Source organism: Lepus europaeus, chromosome X (assembly GCF_033115175.1).
Source record: "Lepus europaeus isolate LE1 chromosome X, mLepTim1.pri, whole genome shotgun sequence".
Classification (NCBI taxonomy): domain Eukaryota; kingdom Metazoa; phylum Chordata; class Mammalia; order Lagomorpha; family Leporidae; genus Lepus; species Lepus europaeus.
Genome location: NC_084850.1, coordinates 81,595,300 through 81,623,149, shown reverse-complemented (window position 1 = coordinate 81,623,149; position 27,850 = coordinate 81,595,300). Strand labels below are relative to the sequence as shown.

Here is a 27,850-nt window from a genome sequence, read left to right as displayed (position 1 = left end):
GTTTTCACACAAGACAGTAGAGTTAGAGTTTAAAACTTTAAGAGAATGTATGCATGTGTGTGTATATGTTTGAATATATATACACATATACATATATGTGTGTGGGGTGTGTATACACACACACATGCACACATTTAAAATTCACTAATGAGCTTTAAACTGTGGGGGTGAATCTGTGAGATGAGGTAAGGAAATTTGGCACATTTCAAACAGTATCCTTTAAGATTTGGTAAATTGCGTAACACAACATATTTTTCCACTGTGATCTACAGGTGCTATCCACATAAGTGGGGGTGGTTAATAGCAAGAATCACTGGAATGTTTCTAGTAAATTAACAGGGACAACTGCCCCAAATACTCACAACCAAATGTTGATACAGAAGTAAAAATATATACAGTACAGTCACTTGTTTGTAGTTTGGCACAATCTTTTCCATTTTTTCCTTGTGGGTAAATAGTGCATAAACTACTTGTGCAACTGTATGACTTTTTAAGTCTTTTACATAGAACATCAGATTAAAGTTTGCTTCCAAAGACTTATTCCCACAATTTAAAATTCTTTTCTTTAAGCACTTACATGTCAACATACATACCACAAGGCATATTTTGAAAGAAAGAAAATACAAACATCAAGTGTCTTTCTGGAAAACGTGAGTCTCTTCAAACACAGGTAAAACCCAAAATGCTGTTTCTGCTTTTAAGAGATTGTAATTGGAATCCCTGCAGAAAAATCAAACAATTTATGCCATCTTAGTTTTAGTGTATGTCCCACAAAGGGTCATACAATATAAATTTGTTAGCATCATACTAGCTGCTGTATGATGCAGAAAAAAGATACAAATAGAGGGGGCACTAGAAAGTACTTCTAATTGCCACATGTTGAGATTTGGTCTTCCGACTAATGCTCTTTTCATTTAAATGATCTTGGCTTTTTGTCTACATTACTTTTTAATTCTGTTGTTCCAAATATGTTATACTGCAAAGCCTTTCCCTTCCCAAAATCATTCAGGACGAGCATATTTTAGTTCTGTTTTCTTAGTAAGTAAAAACTAATGCTGAATAGCAGAAGAAAAAGTAGCTTTGTTAGAGCTTATCCCTGAACAAGCCACAGCAAAACTGCCCAATCCTTTGGGTGGCTCAAAGATATAGGGATTTCCATGCACTTTTTTTCTTTTCTTTTTAATTTGAAAAAGAAAGGAATGGGACAGTTTCTTTCATGCAAATGTTTGCTTTCAAGAGGAAAAAAATGAGGGACTGCGGGCTTAGCAGGTAGTAGGAAAGCTAAGGGCGCATCATCTCAGCCATTTTGGTGCAGTATTACCTCAGTTTTTCAAAAGAAGCTGTCCCAGCCTCATCCTTGTGGACCTGTTCTCGCTCCATGCGCTTTCCCTTACACTTCTCATCTCTCAGGGCCTTGGAGCTGGATTTGTGACGATATAATTTTTTGTGTGTTGGTCCATTATTGCCTAAAGTGCTCATGTTATTATACTTTTTATCAAAGAAGGCAGAGTGAGAGTCCTCGTTATAACCAGGCATGTCTGTATGACCAGGATCACCTATTGCTGCTTTCCCATTGCTTTTGCTCACACCCTTGATTGACCTGTGATTCTTAGTGGCTCCTGGGGACCCACTGTTGATTTTTTTCTTAGTCTCCTGTGGTGTCCCAGCCAATATTTTCAGGGTTTTTAATTTTAGACTATTGGACTCAGGAGAGTAGAATGTGTTGGGGTCCCCATGGTGTTCCATGGGTTCCCAAAGGGGCTCTATAGAGGCCATCATGAATCTCTGCACATCTGCCATACCAGAGGCAATGTTAGACAAGATATAGGAAGGTTCCTGAAATTCCCTTTGGTCATCATCCAGGAGGGTGTTGCTGTTGGTGCCCATGTTCATGTCATTCCAGCCTGGGCCACTCTCCTTCCCTAAAGCCCAGTCTCCAGAAAGTCCCTTGTGACTTGGCATCTTCAGAGAGGCCATAGGGCCACTGTGTTGGATACATTCGGTCAAAGTCTTCCCAGTAGAGGACATGCTGTTGGTTTGGCCTCCCCCACGACCAATGCCAATTTGCATTTTCTCTCCATTGATGGCAGCCATGTATTTTCCTTTTTTGGTGGACTTGGGGATCTGGCGGGAGGTTTTGCCAGGTGACTTTTCAGTCCCTTTGTTGTTGGCTTTGGGAGATTTTTTCCTGGTGTTTTTCTGAGAAGAGCTTTGGTTCAGAGCCCCACTCTTGCCAGGTGAACTTTTCTTTCTTGATTTTGAGACTTTGTTGTTGGTGCTAATTTGACCAGATGGGTCATTAAATGTTGACAGGCAAGGGTTTTTTGGGAGCAGGCTGACAGAATCCTCATCATTGAACATATGGAACTGAAATTGATGGTTATTTAAGGTAAATCCATCATCGGCTTGATTCTGCTGTGAAAGAGTATTACAGTCCCACTTGATCTTTTCCATGTTTCCCAATGATCCTGGGACAGCCTCTTGGAACCCCTTAAGTGCTCCCAATGTCTTGATACCTTCACATCTGGTAATTTGAGGAGAAAGACTGGGAGTGTCAGGTGGAGACCCCTCTGAGAGAGAAGAGTGGCGGAACTTGTCAGGAGTGAAGTTGGAGATATCCAGCAGATCAGTGGACTCCTTTAGTGGTGCTATCTCATCAATGCTCTGCTGGATCACGAGCTTGGGGCTGCAATGGGCCAGGAAGTCATCAGTGATATCATCATCTCCTTCCTTTTCACAGGACTTCAAGCTTAAGGAGCAATAATTGCTTGAGCTGATAGAGAGTGGGGCCATTGAATCAAAGCTAAAGAGCCGACCATCATCAGTATTGAGTGGGCTCTGCTGGAAAGGAAAGCAGATCTCTCCATTATTAAAGTGACATAATTGATAAGTGTCATCAGATGGGATTTGGGTGTCTTGCACTGAGGCATATAGGACCTTGTTGCAACTATTGCCACCACTACTGAGGCAGATTGGATTGTATGTTGTAGCTGTGAGGTTATTTTCCATGGGGACTACTTGGGAGGCTCCAAATTCACTGGATTGGGTTGGAGCTATATCTCTTGAGACTTCTGGCAAGAATTCCTGTGGACCAGAAGCACTTTTGTTGGGCCACACATTTCCATAGCTGCTTGACTCCATTTTGAAGTTCTGAGATGACTGCTGCATCTCAGAGTCAGAGGATGAGGAAAGCACACAGTCCTGGGCAGGCTGGAGAGGTACAAATGACTTTTCTGTTTGAGTGGGGCTGCCTTTATTCTGCTCTGGAGAATGGTGAGTAAAGTATGTGATATTAGTATTATTTGACAAGTCAGAAGCATCTAACAATGTCTGCAGATAACCTCCAGGGATAACAGGTATATTGGTGGCAACATTAGCTGATGACAGAGGCATTTCAGAAGAGCAAGTGGTTGGCAGGAAAGTGGAATTCTTAGCAACCTTTGCCTCATGAAATTCAGATATGTGGGAACTGTTTGAAGTTCCAGAAATAACTTCATTCTTTAAATTAGCCTCAGAGGGTTGTTCTTCCAAGAGAGGGCTTGTTTGGATGACTGGCTTGCTTTCTTGCCCAGCTTTGATTTTCTTGGATTTTAATCTAGCTTCACTTTTAAATTTGATTTTGTTGAGCACTTTCCTCTCTGGCCCCCTCAACTCTGTGTCTTGGGCTTTGACTTTCCCTGAGTCAGGGCCTGTGATTTCATTTAAATGTGGTCCATTTGCACAGCTGGGAGCAGCCAGAGGGGCTGACTTTAGTGTAACTTTTAGGCCTCCCTCTTCTTTACGATTACTAGTTTGCTTCTGATCATTGCAGAATGAAACCTGCTTATTACTTGCTGAAGATTCCATGGATGAGATTCTTTGAATTCTATGCCTGTTACCAAGTTTAGATTTTCGTTTGCGAGCAGGTGGCAGGAATGACACCTCACAGCTACCTGGTTCAAAGCTTTGCTTTTGGCATAAGGGTATCTTGATGGAGTCTATGTTGTTTCTCTGCTTCTTCTTCTTCTGCCAGAATCCTTTTAAGGGTGCCAGCTTGGCATATTTGTTGAGCTTATTCTCACTCAAATTCACTGTTGTCTCACTGGCATCCACTTTGCCCAACTTCACCAGCATGTTCTTCTCACCTTTAAAGCGATTGATGATAATGTATTTGATAATAACAGGGGGCTCCTTACGCGTTACTTTTCTTCTCTTTTTGGGACACCATTCATCATCATCTTCCTCTTTGGAACCACCTGGCAGCCATTCTTTCCTCTCATTTACCTTTTCACCTTCTAGTGAGTCAACATCATATAGATAATCTTCACTGTATCTGACTTTTCTCTTGGCTCGTAATCCATAGTTCTGCTGGGAGGAGGAGTTGCTAGAATTAGTGTCCCGAGCCATATAGCGGCTACAGTCCTTGATCTCTCCCATGGCATCATATGATACCTCAATGAAGGAACTGTCATCACTGAAGTTCCCTGATGTCTCCAAGGAATCAGCAATATGGCCCTGCTTTGGATTCTTAAATTGCCCTACCTCACTCCCACTGCATGGTTTATTTAAGGCAGATTTTTCTCCATTATCCTTTCCATCTTTTTTCTCTATACCTTTGTCTTCCTGCCCTTCCTCTTTGCCTTTCTTCTTGTCCAGGTTTTTCTCTTCCTCCCCCCAGATGATGCTCACGTCAGGGATTTTGAATTGTGAAAGATCGCTGCTCTGCTTCAAAGCCCCATTCTTAGACTCCCGCTTGGGGCAGGTAGTAAAGACACTGGGGAAAAAGTTGAATTGGGCATCCTCCTGCATCAGAAGGGTGGTCTTGTCTCGAACATTGTCCTGAAAAGACTCATATCGAATTTTCAGGGAGCAGACATCACTGCCCAGTGTCGACTCATCATCATCAAACATGTAATTATCCACATCTTCTTCAGAGAATAGATTGACAGAAAGCTCATTCTTGGAACAGAGGTCAAGCAGTTCAATCTTACTCTCACTAATGAAAGTCTCAAAGTAACCCCAATCCTGATTGGAATTTGCAAGCAAAGCTTCTTCTGTATTACACTTATCCAACAGTAATGCCTCATAATAACTTTTCTGAGCTGGATCTTCCAGGTCGATGTCAGGTTTCTCAGCTTCTCGTCTATCTCCTGCCCTTGATTTATGCAGGGGGAAGCCCAGGAGCTGGTCTGAGAGGAGCTGCTCTCCATATTTCATGTTTTCTCCAGCATTAATACACTGAATCCCTATATCAGAAACTGCACATGTTTCATAATCCCTATTTAGATCACTGACTTTCAGGCTGATCCCTGGCTCAGGATCTACTGTATCCTTGGATTCCATGAAGCAGCCCAAGCAAGTCCGGCTTGGCTGCATTAGGCAGTCCCCATTCAGAGCTGACATGCCTGCAGGCTCCATTATGGCAAATGGAGCTTTCTCACACTCGTTGGGTAGGGACCATGTGTTCAGGCCCTTTGCAACACCAGATGTTAGGGAAATGGCATTCACAGAAGCACTATTAGCAGCGTGCTCAGGTGTTTCAATGAGGCCCAAAGGAGAGGGAGGGCTCTGCATACAGGGCTTCTTGGAGGGCAGAGGCAGGAGACCCCTGGGATACATCAGGGTCTCTTTTGGTACCACTGGCATAGGCTGGATTGGTGCAGCAGCTTCTAGAGCTGCAAATGACTTCATTGCCACATCCTGGTCCTCTGAGTCTAGAGAAAAGGGAAAATAATGACAGGAATAAAGTTAAGGGTCTTATGCCAGTCTCTTTAACTCCCTTTCCCTTTGATCAGTTTCTAGTATCTTGCTTGTAGTATTTAAGCTAAGCCTCTGCTTTTCTGGCTTTAGACATCAAAACTACAACATTAAATAACAACTTTAATTTTCTATTGAATATTCATGCAAGTGAAAAATGGCAAATCTTTAGGCCCACCTTTTTCCTCAGAGAAAAGACAGAGTCCACTTCAAAAACAAGGAAAGAATTGCATTGCTTGGTGAATTCGAGAGTCAAGGCTTTCAGAAGGAAAATTCTCAGATGGGCCATTCATGGTTTTGACCTATGAGGCTCTGACCCATCCTTCAAACCCATGTTCTGGAAGCTGCTAGTGAACTAGAAGTTCCAAGCCCCACATCAGAGCGTATTTCTAATTCACTAGGAATTTTGAGGAACTTCAGTCGATACAGATAATTTGGGAAGACAAAGGGGTTGTGTTCAAAGCCTCTTAGAGACTCTCCTATCCTAGTTAGAGATTTGGTGGAATAAAGTTTAGGATTAACATCAATTTCAGGGGCATCTTGGACTCTGTCCCAACTCTGTGGATACTGAATATCCATAATAACAAAGGACTACTAGGAGAGATATTGTATATAATATCTAAATTACCTTACCATTTTCTTTGACCCCATTAATCAGAGTATTTTCCCCGTTGGTTGAGGCAGCAATAGTCTTATCTTGTTGGTTATCCATGAATGTAACCTCTTATTGTTTCATTCCAAGTCCAAATGCTGTCCAACCTGCAGATTTCAAATATATAATGTCAGTCATTAAGATTATTTTACTCTGTATTTTACATATTATTTTAGTTCCAGGAATCTTAAAAGCCTGCTTCTGGTCTGGCTTCATTATTACTATTGTTTTGTTTCATAGTTTATACTTACCATGCAATTTGGAAGTCAGTTTGCAAACTCACATGTCATTCACACATCCTAGGTCCTTTTGTAACCTCTGGGCCCTCACAGTTTTCAAAACAGAAATCTGAAGAAGCAGGTACACTTATATCTTCCTCCAGATAGCAATGCATTTAACCTAAGCATGCCCACTCATTTAAGGACAAAAAGCAGACCAGATTAACTTGAGATAAAGGGTGTGTGCATGTGGAGATTAGTTTTATTTCTGCTTACCTATTTCTACTTCAGACAGTCAGAAGCACTTCAAAAAACAAGCCACTTCATACATACACACCCATATACTTCGCACTCAGGTTGTCACTCTTTAAGCTTTAAAATTTGACTGCTAAAGATGAAAGAGGTAGAGAATTCCTAGGTTTCTCAACTTTCAGGAACTTAGGTAGGATTTTGACAAGTACTCAACCAGGTATGTAGCAAGATTTTAAAATGTGACTACAGGGGCTAGTGTTATGCTACAGAGGGTTAAGCTGTCACATGCAGTGCCGGCATCCCATGTGGGCACCAGTTTGAGTCCCGATGCTTTGCTTCTGATCCAGCTCCCTGCTAATGCATCTGGGAAACAAGTGAAAGATGATCCAAGCACTTGGGTCCCTGCTACTCCTGAGGGAGTTCTGGGCTCCTGGCCATTGCAGCCATTTAGAGAGTGAACAAGGGGATGGAAGATTTCTCTTTGTCTATCCTTCTCTCTCTCTCTCTGTAATTCTGCCTTTCAAATAAATAAAAAAATCCTTTTAAAAATGTGACTGCAGGGGCCAGTGCTGTGGTGTAGTGGGTAAAGCTGCCATCTGCAGTGCCAGCATCCCAAATGAGCGCCTCTTGGAGACTGCTCCGCTTACGATCCAGCTCTCTGCTATGGCCTGGGAAAGCAGTAGAAAATGGCCCAAGTGCTTGAACCCTGGGACCCGCATGGGAGACCTGGAAGAAGCTCCTGGCTCCTGGCTTCGTATTGGCCCAGCTCCTACTGTTGCAGCCATTTGGAGAGTGAACCAGCGGATGGAGATCTCTCTCTCTGTAACTGCCTCTGCCTCTCTGTGAGTCTGCCTTACAAATAAATAAATATGACTGCAAAGAAGGTCTAGATTTTCTGAAAAGAGTTCAGCATCATCTGGTATTTTCAGGGCACAGAATGCAGTATCTGTAGCTCTCATTTCTTTCCCTCCTACATGCAGAACGACAGATTAGGTTTTCAATATGGAGGAATCTACTATATACCACTACGTATTTTTTTAAAAAGATGTATTTATTTGAAAGTCAGAGTTACACACAGAGAGAAGGAGAGGCAGAGAGAGAGAGAGAGAGAGAGAGAGAGAGAGAGAGGTCTTCCATCTGCTGGTTCATTCCCCAATTGTATGCAATGGCCGGAGCTGGGCCGATCCGAAGCCAGGAGTCAGGAGCTTCTTCCTGGTCTCCCACGCAGGTGCAGGGGCCCAAGGACTTGGGCCATCTTCTACTGCTTTCCCAGGCCACAGCAGAGAGCTGGATCGGGAGTGGGGCAGCTGGGACTTGAATCGGCACCCATATGGGATGCCGGCACTGCAAGCGGCGGCTTTACCAGCTATGCCACAGCGCTGGCCCCCACTATATATCATACTACAATGTCTATAAATCCTTATTTATTCTAGTCACACCCACTCCCTCTACCCCTCCTCACTCAGTCCGTAAACCTTCTCTGCAGCCAAATATCCATCCCTTTATTAAAAAGAATACACTGGGACTGGCATTTGGTGCAGCAGTTAGGACACCACTTGGGATGCCCACATCTTACCCAGAGTGCCTGGTTGGAGTTTCATCTCCTCTGCTTCCAATACAGCTTTCTTCCAATGTGCACCCTGGGAGGTAGCAGATGATGGCTTGAGTACTTTGTTGTAGGCATTTGAGGAGTGAATAAGTGGATAGAAGTTTTCTTTCTAACTGTCTCTCTGTCTCTCTGCCTTTTGAATAAAATGAAAGTGAAAATAAGTAAATAAATATCTTCAATTTAAAAAATTTATTATTTATTTACTTAAGAGGCAGAGTTACAGAGAGAGCGAGAGACAAAGAGAGGTCTTCCATCTCCGATTCACTCCCCAAATGGCTGCAACAGCCAAGCTGAGCTGATCCAAAGCCAGGAAACAGGAGTTTCTTCTGGGTCTCCCTTGTCTGTGCAGGGGCCCATGCACTTGGGCCATCTTCCACTGCTTTCCCAGGCCATAAGCAGAGAGCTGTATTGGAAGAGGAGTAGCCAGGAAAGGAATCAGGGCCCATTAAGGGATGTTGTTGCCACAGGTGGAGGCTTAACCTGCTATACCACAGTGCTGGCCCTAAAATATATTCCATTTAAAAGCACACACCCCTGACAGTCAAACAACTATTATGAGAATCTCAATTGTATACTCATTTATCCTAGTATCCTAGTATCCTTATGATGATTTGATGATGATGTGGAAGTGATACATACTCAGTAGAAGCTGTACTTTGAATTTTGGATTTCAATCTTTTTCCAGGCTAGTGATAGGCAGTACAATACTCTCTTGTGTTGGAGTAGTGATAAGGAGCTGCAGCTCCCAGTCAATGCTGCAATCATGAAGATAAACAACTGTTACTCTACAATATACTACATTACCAGTATTTTGTATATACAGGCATTCAATAAATAACATGAGATAGTCAGTATTTTATTAAAGAACAGACTTCCAGTTAGGTGATTTTGCCCAACTGTAGGCCAATATAAGTGTTCTGAGCACATTTAAGGCAGGCTAGGCTAAGCTACGATGTCTGGTAGGTTAGGTATATTAAACACATTTTTGAATAAAGATATTTTGAACTTGTAATAGTTCTATGAGACCTAATCCCATCATAAGTTAAGGAGCATATTAATACACACAAATTATAAAAGATGGCCTCAGTACTGAGGAAACAAGAAACAGTAATAGTCTTTCATGATTCAATCTATAAGATATTTTACCTATTGGGATTATTTTCTTATGTAGGAAACAAAAAAAAATTCTATATTAGCAATCTTTCAACTTTAAAAATGTGAGATGGTTCTGGGTTTCTTTTAAAACTTATATATTAGGATTTCCAAACTTCTCATTTTATATGAGGCTTGACTTGATGAATAGCTAATAAACCATGTGGCCATGGAAAAGAGAATGAGATGTTTATTTATATTTGCACAGAAAGAAGGGCTGGAATTTAATAGGCGGAAAGGAGTGGATGGGAATGTTGAATTTCCTGCCTCTTGGAAAGAAGCCTAATTTGTTGCGCTTTTATTTAAAGATTTATGTGTTTACTTGAAAGGAAGAGTCAGAGAGAGACAGGGAGAGACACAGAGACAGATCTTCATCAGCTGTGGCCATTCCCAAAATGGCCACAAAGACAAGGCTGGCCAGGCTGAAGCCAGGAGCCAGGAACTCCATCCAGGTTTTTCCATATGGGTGGCAGGGGCCAAAGTACTCAAGCCATCTTTTTTATTTTTAACAGGCAGAGTGGATAGTGAGAGAGAGAGAGACAGAGAGAAAGGTCTTCCTTTTTGCCGTTGGTTCACCCTCCAATGGCCACTGCGGCCAGCGCCTTGTGCTGATCTAAAGCCAGGAGCCAGGTGCTTCTCCTGGTCTCCCATGGGGTGCAGGGCCCAAACACTTGGGCCATCCTCCACTGCACTCCCAGCAGAGAGCTGGCCTGGAAGAGGGGCAACCTGGACAGGACCGGTGCCCTGACTGGGACTAGAACCCGGTGTGCCGGTGCCGCAAGGGGGAGGATTAGCCTAGTGAGCCGCGGCGCCAGCCAATATTTTCTTTTTAAAAAAGATCTATTTATTGAATAGGTGTTAAAAAAAGGATCTATTTATTTATTTGAAAGGCAGAGTTATAGAGAGGCAGAGAGCGAGGTCTTCTATCTGCCGGTTCACTCCCCCCAGATGGCCGCCACGGTCTGAGCTGTGCCAATTTGAAGCCAGGAGTCAGGAGCTTCTTCTGGGTCGCCCACGTGCGTGCAGGGGTCCAAGGCTTTGAGCCGTCTCCTACTGCTTTCCCAGGTCACAGCAGAGAGCTGGATTGGAAGTGGAGCAGCTGGGACTCGAACCGGTGCCCATATGGAATGCCGGCACTGCAGGCTGCAGCTTTACCCTGCCCAGAGAAAGAGATCTTCTACCTGCTGGTTCACTCCCCAAATGGCTGCAATGGCCAGGGTTGGGCCATGTTGAAGCCAGGAGCATGGAACTCAATCTGGTCCATCTTGTGTATGACAGGAGCCCAACCACTTGGGACACCTTCTACTGCTTTCCCAGGCACATCATCAGGGAGATGGATTGGAAATGAAACAGCTGGGACTAGAAATGACGCTCATATGGGATGCAGGCATCACAGGCTGCAGCTTAACCTGCTGCACCACAACACTGGCCCTGAGAGGGAATCTTACATGGTTGAGAACAGAGGGGAAATACACTTTGGCAAGAGCTAAAGAGGTAGAGTGGAGAGTGGGAGTTTGATGAGTTAAGAAGTGAAGAGAAAGGGAATGAATGCTTAGTAAGTGCTGTGCTGGATACTATTAAAAAACTTATACTGTTTTAGATATATATTTATTTTGTGAGGTGGTTTCTTTTTTTTAAACTTTTATTTAATGAATATAAATTTCCAAAGTACAGCTTATGGATTACAATGGCTCCCTCCCCCCCATAACTTCCCTCCCACCCGCAACCCTCCCCTCTCCCGCACCCTCTCCCCTAACGTTCACATCAAGATTCATTTTCAATTATCTTTATATACAGAAGATCAATTTAGCATATATTAAGTAAAGATTTCAACAGTTTGCACCCACATAGAAACACAAAGTGTAAAATACTGTTTAAGTACTAATTATAACATTAAATCACGGGAGGAGAGCGGCAAGATGGCGGAATAGGAAGGGAGCACACTGATAGTCCGGGAAGAGACAGTTTAATAAAAGTGGAGATACTGCAGGTTCAAGGAAGAGTAGGGGAAGAAACAGCAGAAGAAACTCTTCCAGAACTAGTGATTCACAGTGGACCTGCGTGGAGAGCGTGGGAGCCCAAGTTCAGGACACCAGCGGCAGACTCAACACACCAGCGCTGGAATGCGAGGTGAGCCAAACCTCAATAGCCCGAGACACTGGCGGGCAAGCGGAAAGAGGAGACTAGAGGGAACGAGGCTTGAAACTCTGTGGGGAAAAGTTCACCAGGCTAACTAGAAGAGAGAGAGAGAGAAAAAAAAAAGTGAGCGATACGGACACGAGTTTCTCTCTCTCCGCTCACCTCTCAAAAGAAGCAAGACAAAGAGCAGGCGCCATTTTGGACATACTTCATAAGCAGGGCGACCTCAGGTCTGCACCGGCCCTGAGCCTAGCAGAAAAACCTGACTCTGGGGGGGGGTGAAATAACAGGAGATTAGGATCTAACTTGGCAACCCAGTGGGAGGCTGCAGGAGAGTTGGGACCCCCACTGAGGGCAGCAGAGATTCCCTGTGTGGTCCTTGGGAAAGAGCTTCAGATCTCTGGCTCCTGTGGGTATATCATTTGCCTGCTAACTACGTCCAATTACATTAAGCTGTGTGGAATTACTTCCCTTTTGAATCAAAAAAAAAAAAAAAAAGAAAAAGAAAAAGAAAAAAGAAAGAGAGATTTACCACGCCTAACCTTGGAGTGTCACCTTTGGTACACCCTCAACCCTGAGGAACCAAACAGAGCTCTCAGACCACACTCATCTCAAGCCTCTAAGGCTCCATCGAAAGCAGACAGTTCACTTAATCTAGAGCCATAGTGTAACAAGAAAAAACACCACAGTGGGAGAGAGCAGGAAGATGGCGGAATAGGAAGGTAGCACAATATTAGTCCGGGGGAGAGACACTTTAATAAAAGTGGAGATACTGCAGGGTCAAGGAAGAGTAGGGGAAGAAACAGCAGAGGAAACTCTTCTGGAACTAGTGATTCACAGTGGACCTGCGTGGAGAGCGTGGGAGCCCAAGTTCGGGACACCAGTGGCAGAATCAACACACCAGTGCTGGAACGCGAGGTGAGCCGAACCTCAATAGCCCGAGACACCAACGGGCAAGCGGAAAGAGGAGACTAGAGGGAACGAGGCTTGAAACTCTGTGGGGAAAATTTCACCAGGCTAACTAGAAGAGAGAGAGAGAGAAAAAAAAGTGACCGATACGGACACGAGTTTCTCTCTCTCCGCTCACCCCTCAAAGGCGAGCAAGACAAAGAGCAGGCGCCATTTTGGACATACGTCATAAGCAGGGCGACCTCAGGTCTGCACCGGCCCTGAGCCTAGCAGAAAAACCTGACTCTGGGGGGAGGGGTGAAATAACAGGAGATTAGCATCTAACTTGGCAATCCAGTGGGAGACTGCAGGAGAATTGGAGCCCACACTGAGGGCAGCAGAGATTCCCTGTGTGGTCCTTGGGAAAGAGCTTCAGATCTCTGGCTCCTGTGGGTATATCATTTATATCATTCGCCTGCTAACTACCTCCAATTACGTTCAGCTGTGCAGAATTACTTCCCTTTTGAATGAAAAAAAGAAAGAAAGAAAGAGAGATTTACCACACCTAATCTGGCAGTGTCATCTTTGACACACTCTCAACTCTGAGGAACCAAACACAGCTCTCAGTCCACACTCATCTCAAGCCTCTAAGGCTCCACCGAAAGCAGACAGTCCACTTAATATAGAGCCATAGTATAACAAGAAAAAACACCACAGTGAAGAAACCAAATATCTCCAACATGCCAAACAACAAACGCAAAAATCGAGGTAACAAGAACAAGGAAGACACTATGACGCCCCCAAATGAAAAAGACACCCCAATTCAAGATTATGAAGATGATGAGATAGAAGCAATGCAAGAAGCGGATCTCAAAAAATTGATAAGAACATTAAGAAGTTCTCAAAAACAAATTCTTGAACTACAGAAATCCTTAATGGACAAGATAGAAAATCTCTCTCGTGAAAATGAAATATTAAGGAGGAATCAAAATGAAATGAAACAACTAGTTGGACAAGAAACTCTGATAGTGACGAGAAATCATAATGAAATGAAGAATTCAATAGATCAAATGACAAACACATTAGAGAGCCTTAAAAACAGAATGGGTGAAGCAGAAGAGAGGATATCAGACTTAGAAGACAGAGAACAAGAAAGGAAACAGGCAAACCAAAGAAAAGAAGAAGAAATTAGAAATCTAAAAAATATTGTCGGGAATCTACAGGATACTCTTAAAAAACCCAACATTCGGGTTCTAGGAGTTCCTGAAGGCATGGAGAGGGAGAAAGGATTAGAAAGCATTTTCAGTGAGATACTAGCAGAAAATTTCCCAGGTTTGGAGAAGGACAGAGGCATCTTAGTACAGGAAGCTTATAGAACCCGTAATAAACATGACCAAAAGAGATCCTCACCACGACATGTTGTAATCAAACTCACCACAGTGAAACATAAAGAAAAGATCCTAAAATGTGCAAGAGAGAAACGCCAGATTACTCTCAGAGGATCTCCAATTAGACTCACAGCAGACTTCTCATCAGAAACCCTACAAGCTAGAAGGGAATGGCGAGACATAGCCCAGGCACTAAGAGAGAAAAACTGCCAGCCCAGAATATTATATCCTGCAAAGCTCTCATTTGTGAATGAAGGTGAAATTAAGACTTTTCATAGGAAACAGAAACTGAAAGAATTTGTTGTCACTCATCCTGCCCTGCAAAAGATGCTTAAAGATGTGTTACACACAGAAACACAGAAACATGGTCACCAATATGAAAGAAGGTAAAGGAAGGAAACCTCACAGCAAAAGATCACAGGAAGCTCAATTTCTCTTTGACATAGAATTAAACTCTGATGCTCTGTTAAAGCAATGTGTTAAAGTAATCTATTATGTTCTCTTGATGTCTGTTAAATTCTAATTGTTCAAAAACAGCTGAATTTTTATTAAGAGCTATGGGTTATTTAAATATGTGCTTATTTTCAAAGATTTGAATAATCACCTTGTAACAATGATCAAATTTGGTCTATGTTATGTCATGATTTTAAGGAATCTTATTTCAACCAGATATTTTGGATTTTGAGCCTTCTTGGCATTCTTGACAGGCATTCAAAAAAATCAAAGTTTCAAACAATCTGGTCTCTAAAATTTCCAGTAAATGCTGGACTTTGGTTTTTCCAGTTTGGGCCCAACTGAAAAAATCGAAGGACCTATGTCTCTCATCTTATAGAGACACCAATTAATCAGGCTATTTGGATTATATTAAAAGTACTGTCAAGATGTGACGTGGTACCAAACTTTAAGTTTCTATAATGGAAAATGCTATTAATACAAATGTTTGAGAATTAAAAAGTCTAATGATCTTGTGTTACTAGACATGATAGTTAGCTTAATGAGAAAGCCCCAGATGCCTAAAGGGTTAAATACTTGTAAAATCCTACAGGCCCTTTCAAAAATACTGTGAAGTAAGCAAGTGCCTCTTGTTGGTTGATGAGTTTATGATTTTAAACATGGCGACTTAAAGTCTTTTGTCATCCACAGTTATATATGATTTGCTGCTCATAAAACTAAAGCGTTGTTGGTTCTGTGTTTAGCTGTCCTCCTATAGGTTCCTATGGACTTTTTCCAGCCACTTCTATTGTATTCAGTACTTTGGGATGGCTCTGTAAACAGATGAAGCCAATAATGTATTAAGAGTACCAACTGAGAGAAAGTATGGTTAACTGAGCTTACTAAAAACAAAAGGCAATTCAAAACAATTGGCAATCTACAAAAAGAGTTAAAGATGTTAAAAGCTATTATTAAAATTGCTATATTGGTCTATTATGTTATGTTCTATGTGTGTACATATTGTATGTCCACATGGGGAAATTTTATTAAGAGTTTTATTTTAAATGGCTTATAGATAAGATTGTCCATAAATTTAAGCTGCTAAAATCAATCAAAGATACATTTTAATTTGTGTGACCTGAATCTGTGTATCATATGTTATATACTTGTTGGTAGATTGAAACTAAAAACATTTTATATGGTTGTGCTTAAGTTTACTGGTTAAACAAACTACACCATGTTAGATATTTAAGAGGTGTTTTCAAATACATGATTTTTAAAATTTATAGAAGGCATTGGACCTTCTGGTAAATGTTTTCTTAAGTTGTTATCTAATGGTTGAAACGGTTTGCTAAGTATTCATGTAATATTGCTATTGTCAGCAAGCGATCTAGGACTTGCTCCCTCATTTCTCTATTCTAAGCCCAACTTGTTCTTTCATTTCTCTATTCTCCTCAAGGTAGGAAACTAATTCTATTATGAAGGAATCTGTAGGACGCACAACTTAATCTTTAGACCTTATAAAAGAGATGGCTAACATTTTTCTGTAATAGCATAGCCAAAATAAGAACTTAAATAATAATCTCTTAGCTAGATTCACTTCGCCATCAGCGAAGTATACAGTAAGTAGAAAAAACCTCCCTTTCAGACCAAAGGGAAAGAAAGTTTTAAAGTGAGAATATAATTTTCCTCATGGGCATTGTCTACCTTAGAAAAACTACTACAGAACGTGCCTGTGACTATAGACTTGTAGTTCAGGCTACCGAAGATTAGAGATGGGACTTGGGCACTCCCTTGACTTGCATCCTCTGGTCTGCTTTAACACAAACCAGGAGGAAAAGAAAGCTAGGCATCAGAAGCAATGGGTGGCAGGCCTATTAATGGCTGATCTGTACAGTGATCTGCCCTCAAGGAGACCCAACAGGCCAGTCCACTGCAGTGGCTTTCAATGTGGTAAGCATGGGCTTCAGCAGAAGTCAGCTTGTGAAGAGCCCTGGCAGCTCTGCCAAGAGTTGGATCACTGGAAATGGACCTGCCCTGGAGTCGAAGGATGCCCAGGTCAGACCCACAGATCTTATTGGCTCTAAGCTGAAAAGCCCTTCATTCAGCCCAACTTCCAAAGTGACCACTGCAGCTGAGGGTATGGTCAAGTAGGGTCAGCAACATTGCAGGCAGAACTGTAAATTTCTTGTTAGAGATGCCCCCTGCTTTACCTGGCCAGCTCTCCTCCCAGGCCAGCCAAGTAATGAAAGTCAACAGAGTATTATGAATACTAAATGATTGTCAATATTTCAAGCTGTTGTTCTCCAGAACTAGAAGGCTAAACCTGGTCAGACCATCTTTTAGTCTTTTGCTATAACTATTTTTTTTAGATTAAAAAGATTTATTAGAATCAAAGACCTCCAGCAAGAGCGGCATGGAGGGGGGTTTCCAAGAGAGAAAAACTCCTAAAGAGCCCTATAGTGCTGGGGTTTTAAAATGCAATTTCGAAGGAAAAAAACCTGACAATCAGATCGGCATTGCTATGACTTTTCACATTTCAGTTTTAAACTACAAAACTGAAGGTATATGTTCTTTCACATTTTATTTATTTATACCAAAACTGCTTATAAAATGATTTTGGATAGATATTATAATTTATTAACGGCTATAATACAAATAGCTCTGGGCTTGCTTTAGCTTTTTCTCACTGATTGGCATTTAGGACAGTGTGTTCGGTGAAATTTAAAGAATCTAGCTTGAGTTAAAATTGATTAGCACATTTGGAAGAATATACAACAAATTGCTTTGCTGATCATAGTAAATTACACAGTGTAATGGCATTAAAGTAACATTAGCATGGACACAAGTATTTTGAAGCAAGGAAATACTCAATTAAATAGGAAAGGCAACCCCTCCTACCTACCCATCCCCTCAGTTGGCCTAAGACAGGTTCATAGATCCTGTCCCAGTAGGCTGCTATGGTCTTCCCCAGAGGCCTTGACGCCTCAGGTCTTAGTCTAGATGACCCATACCAGCATTTCTGCTGAGGGCTGTCCTTGGATTTTTCCAGCTGGAAAAAAGCAAAGCAAGAAAGTAAATCATGTTTTTGCTTATGGGCTTGGGACAACATAGCCTTTGGGGTTTGAGTAGTATCAGTCTCTGGGATACCACTTTAAATCAATTCAACAAATCTACTAGGTACTACTTGTGGTCATGGTTTTATATTAGACACAGCAGTGTAAAAGACAGATGAGTGAGGCTAGATACTCATTCTCAAGGCACTAAGAGTCTAGTGAAGGAAACAAGCCATAGACAAGTGTTGGGCATTGTGGTATAATAGGTTAAGCTGCCACTTGGGATGACTACATGCCATACGGCAGTATCTTGGTTCAAGTACTAGCTCTGTTCTTTTTTTTTAAGATTTATTTATTTATTTAAAAGGCAGAGTTACAGAGAGGCAGAGAGAGAGAGAGAGAGAGAGAGAGAGAGAGAGAGAGGTCTTCCACCTGCTGGTTCACTCTCCAGATGGCCACAATGGCCAGAGCTGTGCCTATCTGAAGCCAGGAGCCAGGAGCCTCCTCCAGGTCTCCCACACGGGTGCAGGAGCCCAAGCACTTGGGCCATCTTCTACTGCTTTCTCAGGTCATTAGTAGAGAGATGTCAAGAATATCAGAATTAGGGAGCAGGGATTAAGCCACTTCCTGCAATACCAGTATCCCATATGAGTGCTGGTTCACGTCCCACTGCTCCATTTCTGATTCTGCTCTCTGCTAATACATCTGGGAAAGCACCCACGTGGGAGACCTAGATAGAGTTCTTGGCTCCTGGCTTTGGTCTGGCCCAGCCCTAGCTGTTGTGGCCATTTGGGGAGTGAACAGTAGATGGAAGTTCTGTCTCTCTCTGTAACTCTGTGTTTCAAATAAATAATTTTTTTAAAGAACTAGAGATGAGCAAATAGGAATGGAAAGGAGGTGTGGAACTGCACAAGTGTGTGACATAGACTTAGAAAATGATGTAGATATGACAAGTAAGAGAGCAATAGTTGGCATATCCAGAGAAGAGAGAAGTCAAATAATTAATAGGCATTGTGAAAAGAGAATTGTTAGGTTCCAGACCAGGGTAGCATCAGAAATACCAAGATGTGTGGGAATAAAGTAAGGTGAAAAGAAGCAACTGACCAGAAAGCTGTTCCAGATAGGGAATCTAAAGAAACTTGGATAGGGAATGCAGTGAAGCATAGTATTGCTGTAGGAAAAGGTCAACAGGAGGGTTTCCAGCCTGGTGTGGTTAGCTCTGTCTCATCTGGTTCTTCCCAATTCAATTGTAGTCAGTGCAACAGACAGAACCAGCAACAGTACAGATAGCACATTCTTATCTATAATTCTCTCCTTGGGTAATTCCATTTTCTGATACCTACTAGGATTTCAAATCCCTAGTTTAGAAATATGATGCTTTTAACTACAGAACACATCTTAAATGAGTGACAAGTTTTAAAAATATTAAGGGCAGGAAAGACATCAAAAAGAGAGGATTACAGTCAAACTCTGAAGTATTGTATGTATCTCAAAAATACAGTATGAATCTATTTTATCTCTCATAATAAAGATTCAAAAATTCAAAAGATATGCATAAAACCTCATATAAAAAGAGGTGATACTGTGTAATGGACAAAGCACATCCACTAACTAGCTGAGTGTCCTCATACAAGCTCCTTCCCATCTCTGGTCCTAAGTTTCACTAGCTAAACAATAGGGAAATGGACTTTATTATGTCTAATTAATGGTTCTTCTAGATCTGAATAATCTGTAATTCATTTAATTTTTGTTTCTTCTCCATTCAAACAATTGAAATAATTACATATACAAGGAAAATTTGCACACATAAAGGAATTCTGATTTAAGTGCTTTTTTTTTGTAATACAGAGATGAGCCTCACAGTTGAATGAGCTCATTATTCCCTCTATCTTATGTCCCTTCTTGTATTTCTCTGATTTTTATACATTTACATCCCAATCCTGTCAGAGGCAAGAAACATGGTCCTGCTACTAGTGATAGGGCTCTGTATGCTTCACTTGTGTTGATTTTTTGCAGTCACCAATCTGGAGACAGGGGAGCTCTTTGCTATCTAATTCCTCGGCAGAAACAACAGAGGCTGCCTTTTTTTTTTTTTTTTTTGGTCCTTGACCCATGGCTCAACATTTGGATCTCCTTTTTCCCTCTTTTCTCCCTTCCCTACCATTCTTATTTGCACCACTGTTTGACATCACTTAAATGAGATTTACAAAAAGAGTATTGTATAAGAACATAAATCAACGAAAAAGTATGTGAAAATGCATTGTCTATGTTAAAGCACTACATACATATATATGTTAAGAAACAGAAAATTCACTAAGAACTGAATTACGTGTAAAAAAAAAAACAAGCAGAGACACTCATGGGGTCAAATCAGGAATAGCCAGTCACCTCATTAATCTTAACTTCTAAATTTTTAGGCCATAGGTGGCTCAAATTTACTGGCATATCTCACAGTCTCCTTGCCTTTGCAAAATAATTTTTACTTTCAGGAGCTCTGCCCACTTTCTCTTGCAAGTCTATGGGATGAGTGGTAGAGAGTCCAATTACTGTTGGTCAGATAAAGGATGGAATATTTCTTTCCAAGGAGAGTCACTCTCTTCTTGACTCTAGACCCAAATGGGAAGTATAATGGCACATTAGGCAGCAGAGAGAACACTTCTATTGGTGTAGCCACGATGGTGAGTCCTTGGAAAGACTAGGCTCCTGAATTTTATTAGAATGGGTTTATATAAGAACAAAGTCCTAATCACAGAGTGCCTTTGTTGCCAGACAGCACTGAGTTACATTTAATACTTCAGTTCAGTAACTTTACATGAATTATCTTTTGATTTTTCCATATGGTTTCTAATCTCTTTTTTATTATTAATGTATCCTGTTAATTGCATTTAAAAAGTTATTAAATTCTTTTAACAAATATAATCATTGTATCACAAGACTGGAAGGATCTTGGAAGACAGTCTAAGCCCAAACTCCCTATTTAACAAACAGGGTAACCAAGTCGCAAGGAAGTGGCAGGACGTGAGGAAAAAGCCCAAATTCATATAAGAAGGAAGTACCACTCTTCCAGCCTCTGGATCCTAGAGCTCTGGGTTTTTTTTTTTTTTTTTTTGACAGGCAGAGTGGACAGTGAGAGAGAGAGAGACAGAGGGAAAGGTCTTTCTTCCTTTGCCGTTGGTTCACCCTCCAATGGCCGCCGTGGCCGGCGCGCTGATCCAAAGGCAGGAGCCAGGTGCTTCTCCTGGTCTCCCATGGGGTGCACTGCCCAAGCACTTGGGCCATCCTGCACTGCCTTCCCGGGCCACAGCAGAGAGCTAGCCTGAAAGAGGGGCAACCGGGACAGAATCCGGCGCCCCGACCGGGACTAGAACCTGGTGTGCCGGCGCCGCAAGGCGGAGGATTAGCCTATTGAGCCGCAGCGCTGGCCTAGTGCTCTGTTTTGTCACCCTAATGCATAACAGTCCAAGCACCACTTTTCCTACACATACACACACACAATGTTTGTGTATACTCATTAAATTATGGTGCCTTTCTTCTCCCATTGTAAAAGTAGGATGCTGCACAAAGGACCAGACATTGGAAGATGAGAGAAGCTGGGAATTCATTTGGTCTGAAAGTGCTAAAATAAACTCAACTAGTTAATAATGCCTAGTTAAAATACCATTTGGTATTTCTGGCAAGAGTAGAGGGATCAAGGATACCATGCAAAGTAAGATAGTTTTTAAAATGTCTCCAGTGATTACAGTAGTTTTCTTTTACAGACTTTTGCACATTTCTTACTTTGTCCTAATCCCCAAGATAGGAAACAAAACTATAAAGAAATGAACATCACATTGATTATTATATTTATTTAGAACCCTTAAAAATTACAGATATATCTATTCATTGATACATTAGCTTATTTTAAGGCAACTAGGTAAGAAACATCTATAAATGGTTCCAATTAAATTGAAGACAACATAAAATCAAACACAAAACATCCTATGAGTAAAAGTGATCTTGTTAGTCTGGCCCAAAACTCAGTGTTGGCCCCACTGAGCTAGCTGCTAAAGCCTGGGTTAATCTGACCTTGAGCTCTGAGGTATGCTGGTGCACTCTGGGTGCTTTGTTCACCTGGATATGTTTGATGACCAGAGAATCTATAGCCAAACCCTTAAGCTCAGCATTACTGTCTGCATTTTTAATCATGTGGAAAAAACCCCAAAAATCTAGTGCTCTTTTTGGGCCACTGACCCTGTGTCCAACCCCACTACATTTATCAGCCTCCACCATTGTAACAACAGAATGGCACACATTACTTCTTTAATGTAACATCTTTCAGATACTTGGTGGCTTTTTGGATATGCATAGCCTTGACTACCCAGAGAGTTTCACATGTTTGTGAAATGAACCTTTATATTTTAAATATTTATTTATTTATTTGAATGGCAAAGTTACAGAGAGAGATCTTCCATCCATTGGTTCACTTCCTAAAAGGCTGCAATGGCTGGGATTGGGCCAGGCCAAAACCAGGACCGTGGAACTCTATCCAGGTTGCCCACATGGATGTTAGGGGATCAAGCACTTGGGCCATCTTCTGCTGCCTTCCTAGGCACATTAACAGGAAGCTGGATCAGAAGTGGAATAGCCAGGACTCAAACCAGTGCTCATATGGGATGTTGGTATCATAGGTGGTGGCTTAATCCACTGTGCCACAATGCCAGCCTCAATTCAAACCTCCTGATTTGCGTGATTTTGTGGGTTTTTTGGATCAAGCGAATAGCAATTTTTACAGATCACCTGAAACCATTTAGAGGAAGAGCTGGACTCCCTTCTTAATTTCGGAGATTCGAGGATAATTCAAAGTTTGTGGAAAAAATGAAATTAAAAGCTAAGTTTACTTTGCGGCAAAAAATGAAATACATGCATATTAGAGATTTTCAGAAATTTTTTGGAAAATGTGTATTATGAAAAAACTATGCATTTCAAATTTTCCCACCAAAATAGATTTATCTTTTAAAAAATTTATTTATTTGAAAGACAGAGTTAGACAGAGAGAGCGAGAGTGAGAGAGAGAGAGAAAGAGAGAGAGAGAGAGAGAGAGAAAGAGAGAGTCTTCCATCTGCTGGTTCACTCCTGCAGATGGCTGCGACAACCAGGGCTGGGCCATGCTGAAGTCAGGAGCCAGGAGCGTCATCTGAGTCTCCCATGTGGGTAGCAGGGGCCCAGACACTTGGACCATCTTCCACTACATTCCCAGGCACGTTAGCAGGGAACTGAATCAGAAATGGAACAGCCAAGACTTGAACCAAACCAGCATTTTTATGTGATGCTGTTGTCACAGCCGCAGCCTAACTCACTAAGCCACATCACTGGCTCCAAAATAAATTTTGAAGTACAGCTATGTTTCCAAGTTCTTTCTAGCATGTTCAGTTGAAATAAGGGTCCCCTTCCTATATTCTAGCAGTGAAAAACAAGATAGTTTAACATTGATGGAGAATTGCATATCTGTGGGCCAGCATTGTGATGTAGCAGGTAAAGATGCCACATAAAATGCTGGCATTCCATATGGGCACCAGTTTGAGTCCCAGCTACTCCACTTAGAGCTCCCTGATAATGGCCTGGGAAAAGCAGCAAAAGATGGCCCAACTGTTTGGACTCCTGCTACTCACATGGAAGACCTAGATGAAGTTCCTGGCCCAGCCCTGGCTGTTGTGGCTATCTGGGGCGGGGGTGGTGGGACCAGCAGATGGACGATCTCTCTCTCTTTCTCCCTTTCTCTCTGTAACTCCAACTTTAAAATAAGTAAATAAATCTTAGGAAAAAAAAAGAAGCCAGGAGAAAGCTCTTTACAAAAAAAAAAAAAAAGAAAGTGTATCTATGACTTAGTTGAGCACCTCACTTTCCTTTCTTGGCTACGTGCAAACCAAGTAGAAACAGCTTACTAGAAGGCTGGAATTGTCATATGAATGTGGATCCATGTTAATTTTTTCCACATTAAGTACTTGCCTTATATGTTAGGCTATGTCATAAGGGACACAGAACTGAGAAACACAAGCTCTACCCTCAAGGTACTTATAGTCTTGGAGAGGTAGGAGTGCATATGAAACAGCAGGAATCTCTCAGTGGGATGAGCCTTAGGTTGGTTCACATATTTATTTTTGTATTTTTATCTTTCTGTTTTTATTATTTATTTTATTTGAAAGGCAGAGAGAGAAAGAGAGAGAGAGAGACTCTCATATGCTGGTTCACTCCCCAATTGTTCACAACAGCTGGGGCTGGGCCAGGCCAAAGTTGGGAGCCTGGAACCTAGTCTGGGTCTCCTACATGAGTTACAGGGACCCAAGTACTTGAGTCAGCATCTGCTGTCTCCCAGGGTGCACATTAGCAGAAAAATGGATCTGAAGCAGAGATAGGACTTGAACCCAGGTACTCTGATGTGGGATGTGGGCACCCCAAGCTGCATCTTCAGTACTGCACCAAATGCCCACCTATAATTTTACTTTCAAATTATTCTCATAGCCTTGTCAATTCCCAGAATAGACCTTTCAAATATTGGTGCAACTCAGAATTAAAAAAAAACTCTTTGGTCCTTATGAAACAGTTCCTTGAGGTATCTTCTTGAGTACCCAGTTCAAACTAATCATGGCTGATACCCAAAGCTATACAGATGGCATTCGTTAAAGTGTGCACAGCAAACACCATTTGCAAGTATAATTTTATGTAGAAAGTGTCATGGTATAGATCCCATAATTTTAATTTTCACTACAAATCATATCCTTAAGACTCATTCATACTTCTATGTGTATATTTAATTTATTGCTTTTATGTGCTGCATAATGCTCTATGTGTGTACCTGTCACATTTTATGTGTTTACCTTCATTATGATAGATACCTAAGATGCCTGGCCTAGCACTTTACAGAACTCTTCACAGAAATTACTGGCTTCATAGAAAACCTTTGAAGAACTTCATAACCAAAAGCACTTGTTATTTGGGTATGCGACCTCACTTTTGATTGTAGCTAGCTACCTCTGAATATAGACCCTTGTCTTGTTAGTTAACATTCTAATTTATCAATATTATTCTTTGACTGTTAGTGATCATCGGACAATATTTTGTTTGGCCCTGCTTCTGTGTGAGGTCTCTGTCCTATTCTTAATTTCAAATAATGGTTTTACATTCGTCTTTGGCTCTGGTTCCCTGGACTCAGGTTAGTAGCTCATAAAGTTCCTTATCTCTTTTGTGTATGTCTGACTCTTCCTATGCTTCTTTTCTTTGCCTTGATTCCACTCAAGATTCAGCATGACAGATAGATTCCTGACTAAAGTTTTCACTGAGCAGTGGGGGTTAGGAACCTAATGGAGACAGGGTTGCTACACTGACAGCCAGGGATCTCCAGGGCCTAATGGGAGGTTCATGTTCTCTGTTAGCTTGACACACCAGGGAAATAAACTTTTAATCCAGTGCAGCATATTTCATTTATTGTAGTGTTATCCAGTTTGAAGATGTTATGAAAAACATCCCAAGAGAGATTTAAGATTCCAAAAACATTCTGGGTTTGAACTTAATTCAACTACTCCAGAAGGCTAAAACAACGGAAGATGACCTTTTAAGGCACTTCATATGCCAAGCACTGTTAGGCCAGATAATGTCATGCCAAATTAGAATGTTTGTCTCCTGGGGAAGAAGAGGATGGGTGGGGAGGAGGGGTTGCGGGTATGTGTTTTAATTAAAATCATCTGTCAGTGCTAATGATTTAACAGTAAAAAATTAATAATCTACAGAGATACAAAGAAAGAATGGAACAGGGTACACGATATCATTAAAGTGGCAGAAAGGCAATGAATGTATATTCTAATCAACATTGATAAATGGTGTAGACAAGTTGGAACTCATTTAGAGGAAAATGTCCCAAGCAAGAAGACTCAAAACTGATGTTTAGCTTGGGGAAAAACTTCAAGAAATGTATTTTCTGTGTTAAAATACTTGAAGAGCTATCACAAAACAGTGAAGCTAAATTTGTTTGGTAAGACAACAATGGGAAGTAATTACAGGGAGGAAGACTGTGGCTTAATGTGTAGATCAACAGAAATGTTCAAAGTGGAATGGATGCTGGGGAAGGAGCATAGAAGAAAAAGTGAGCTTCCTGTCACTGAAAGTATTCAAGAAGAGGCTGAGCAATGATTTGGCAACATTAAAGAACAGATTTAAGCATTGTATGGCTAGGCTGGACCAGATGATTTTAACTCTATGTGACAGTAAGAGAAGCAGTCCTGTAAATCTAAAACAAATTCAATGAGCTTTTTAAAATATAGAAAATATGGCAAAGCTAATAAAATTTGGTCTTACTCAAGCTACCCAGCCATGTTTGTGAGAAAAACAGAAGACATTCCCACACTATGACACCAAGTACAGCCTTGGATATGGGCCCATAACAACAAGGAGCATGGCCTTCCCATGAATTCAAGCCATGTTGGTGCAGGTTTTTATAAAGGTCAGAGAGATTCTGTCAGAAATGAGAGGATATGGGTACTGGAAGAACACTGGAGGTTCAAAAAATTTTAAAGACCAAATCTATATTTTTTCAGTGAAATTCATGACAGTTTTCCATAAGAAATTAATATATATGTAAATTGGCCTAGGTATATGAGGCTTCTTGCCACTAGCACCCTAGTCCCACCTTTCCCTCATCTTTAAAAAAAAAACATATTTTCTCCAGGAAGGCTCTGCCACATTTCTCCAAGGCTCTGTGCAGAGTTTGAAAGCCAGATGAAATGACACTCCACTTGGCTGGATTTTATTGCCTGCTGTACTCTTCAATTTCCCTTCTAGCCCAGACTCGATTACAATCAAGGTTTGCAGAAGGCAAACAACATGCAGCAAACCTACCACAGTGCCAATTAAGTGCAAACATACCCTGAAAATTAAAATAAAAATCAAATGCCAACACTATGAAAAGAAACTAAAAAGCTTCCTCAGAAACCACAAAGAAATAAAGGCAAAGATAAAAAGGAACCTGCTCTTAGTCTAGCAATGCAGCCCTAGCTCTGTTGTATAATATCGTATCACCTCACACATCTGCATACTCTAGACCTTTATCAAATTGTTTATGTTTTAGCACATTTATAATTAAGATGTCTTAAAGTTGATCTCATAAATTTTATTTAGTGTTGCAAAGTTGCTTTAGGTTTCCAAGACAACAAATATACTACGACCCAGACACCCAGTAAATCATGGCTGTTCACCATCTTCAGTTTTGAACCCGTGTGTTGACAGGACAAGAGCACTTTGCAACTTGGGGAAAGGCTCCTGTATGAAGGTGGTAGTGGCCAGAATTAGAACTGGTTTATTTAAAATCCTTGATTTCACAGTCCTATAAATCTAGGCTGTGGAATCAAAGAGTCCAATCAACCTTAGGATTATAGTACAAAATAGCTACTTATGACTGTTATATGTCCCCTCAGTGCCTAGTGCTGGGCTTAGTAAATATCTGTTTAGTTTGTTTTTCTCTCTAAGGCTGGTGGAACTTGATATTATAATAATAATTGTGATAAATGATATTAACACTTAAATAGTTTATCTTCTTTTGGAGATAGCTAAAAGTAGGGGTGGAGAGAAAGAAATTAATCAGTATCAAACAAAATTAGTAGGCTGGATTCTAGTCTCACTCTGCTACTTAGAAGCTATGTAAAACTGAGGAAATCATTTAAACTTACCAAGCTCCAGTTTCCTTACTTGTCAAAAAAAAAAAATAATAGTTACCTTTCAGGGCTATTGTAAGAGCTAAATGATTTATAAATACAGTATATGTAAAGCGACTTCAAAAAGTTCATGGAAAGTTGAATTAGATGGTACACTTTTGGATCCTTACAGTTTTTTCATAATATGCACTTTCCATGAACTTTCTGAAGACCTTTCATATATAAAAAGCAGTACAGCTTTGGGCTCACAGTAGGTCCTCAAAAATGGTAGTTCTCATCTTCTCCCTCTTTACTCCCACGGTATCACTTTAAAAATTCCTGACAGGACACTCTTAAATTGGGATATGGAATCCCCGGGATCTTAGAGTGGTTCAAGCAGGGGTTCACAGAAACTAATATTAAAAGCAAATCAACAAGGTGATAGAGGAGAACTATCTGGGGCATTCTGTTTCTTCTTTAATCTTTCTTGTTGATCTCTAAGACATTTTGTGATGTCAAAAGAAACAGGAATGAAATCAACTTTAAGCCTATTTGCTGCCTGCAATGTATTTGCTGAGTGGAGGAGGGCTGAGGGACATAGGATAAATTGAAAAACCTTGCCTTCCACCATGCAACTGAGCTCACCCATGGCTGCAGTATAGTTGGTTT

General features: G+C 41.2%; 1 protein-coding gene across 1 annotated transcript in view; it reads right to left on the bottom strand.

The window, feature by feature from the left end:
- Nucleotides 1–476: 476 nt before the first annotated feature.
- Nucleotides 477–27,850, bottom strand: part of NEXMIF (neurite extension and migration factor) — a 213,290-nt gene continuing 185,916 nt past the window's right edge. The window contains exons 2-4 of the mRNA XM_062183547.1: nt 6,370–6,495; nt 1,322–5,693; nt 477–720 (exon numbers count right to left, since the gene is read on the bottom strand). Coding sequence (XP_062039531.1) covers nt 630–720; nt 1,322–5,693; nt 6,370–6,448 — 4,542 coding nt within the window. The 5' untranslated portion in view covers nt 6,449–6,495 and the 3' untranslated portion in view covers nt 477–629. The remainder of the gene's footprint in view (nt 721–1,321; nt 5,694–6,369; nt 6,496–27,850) is intronic.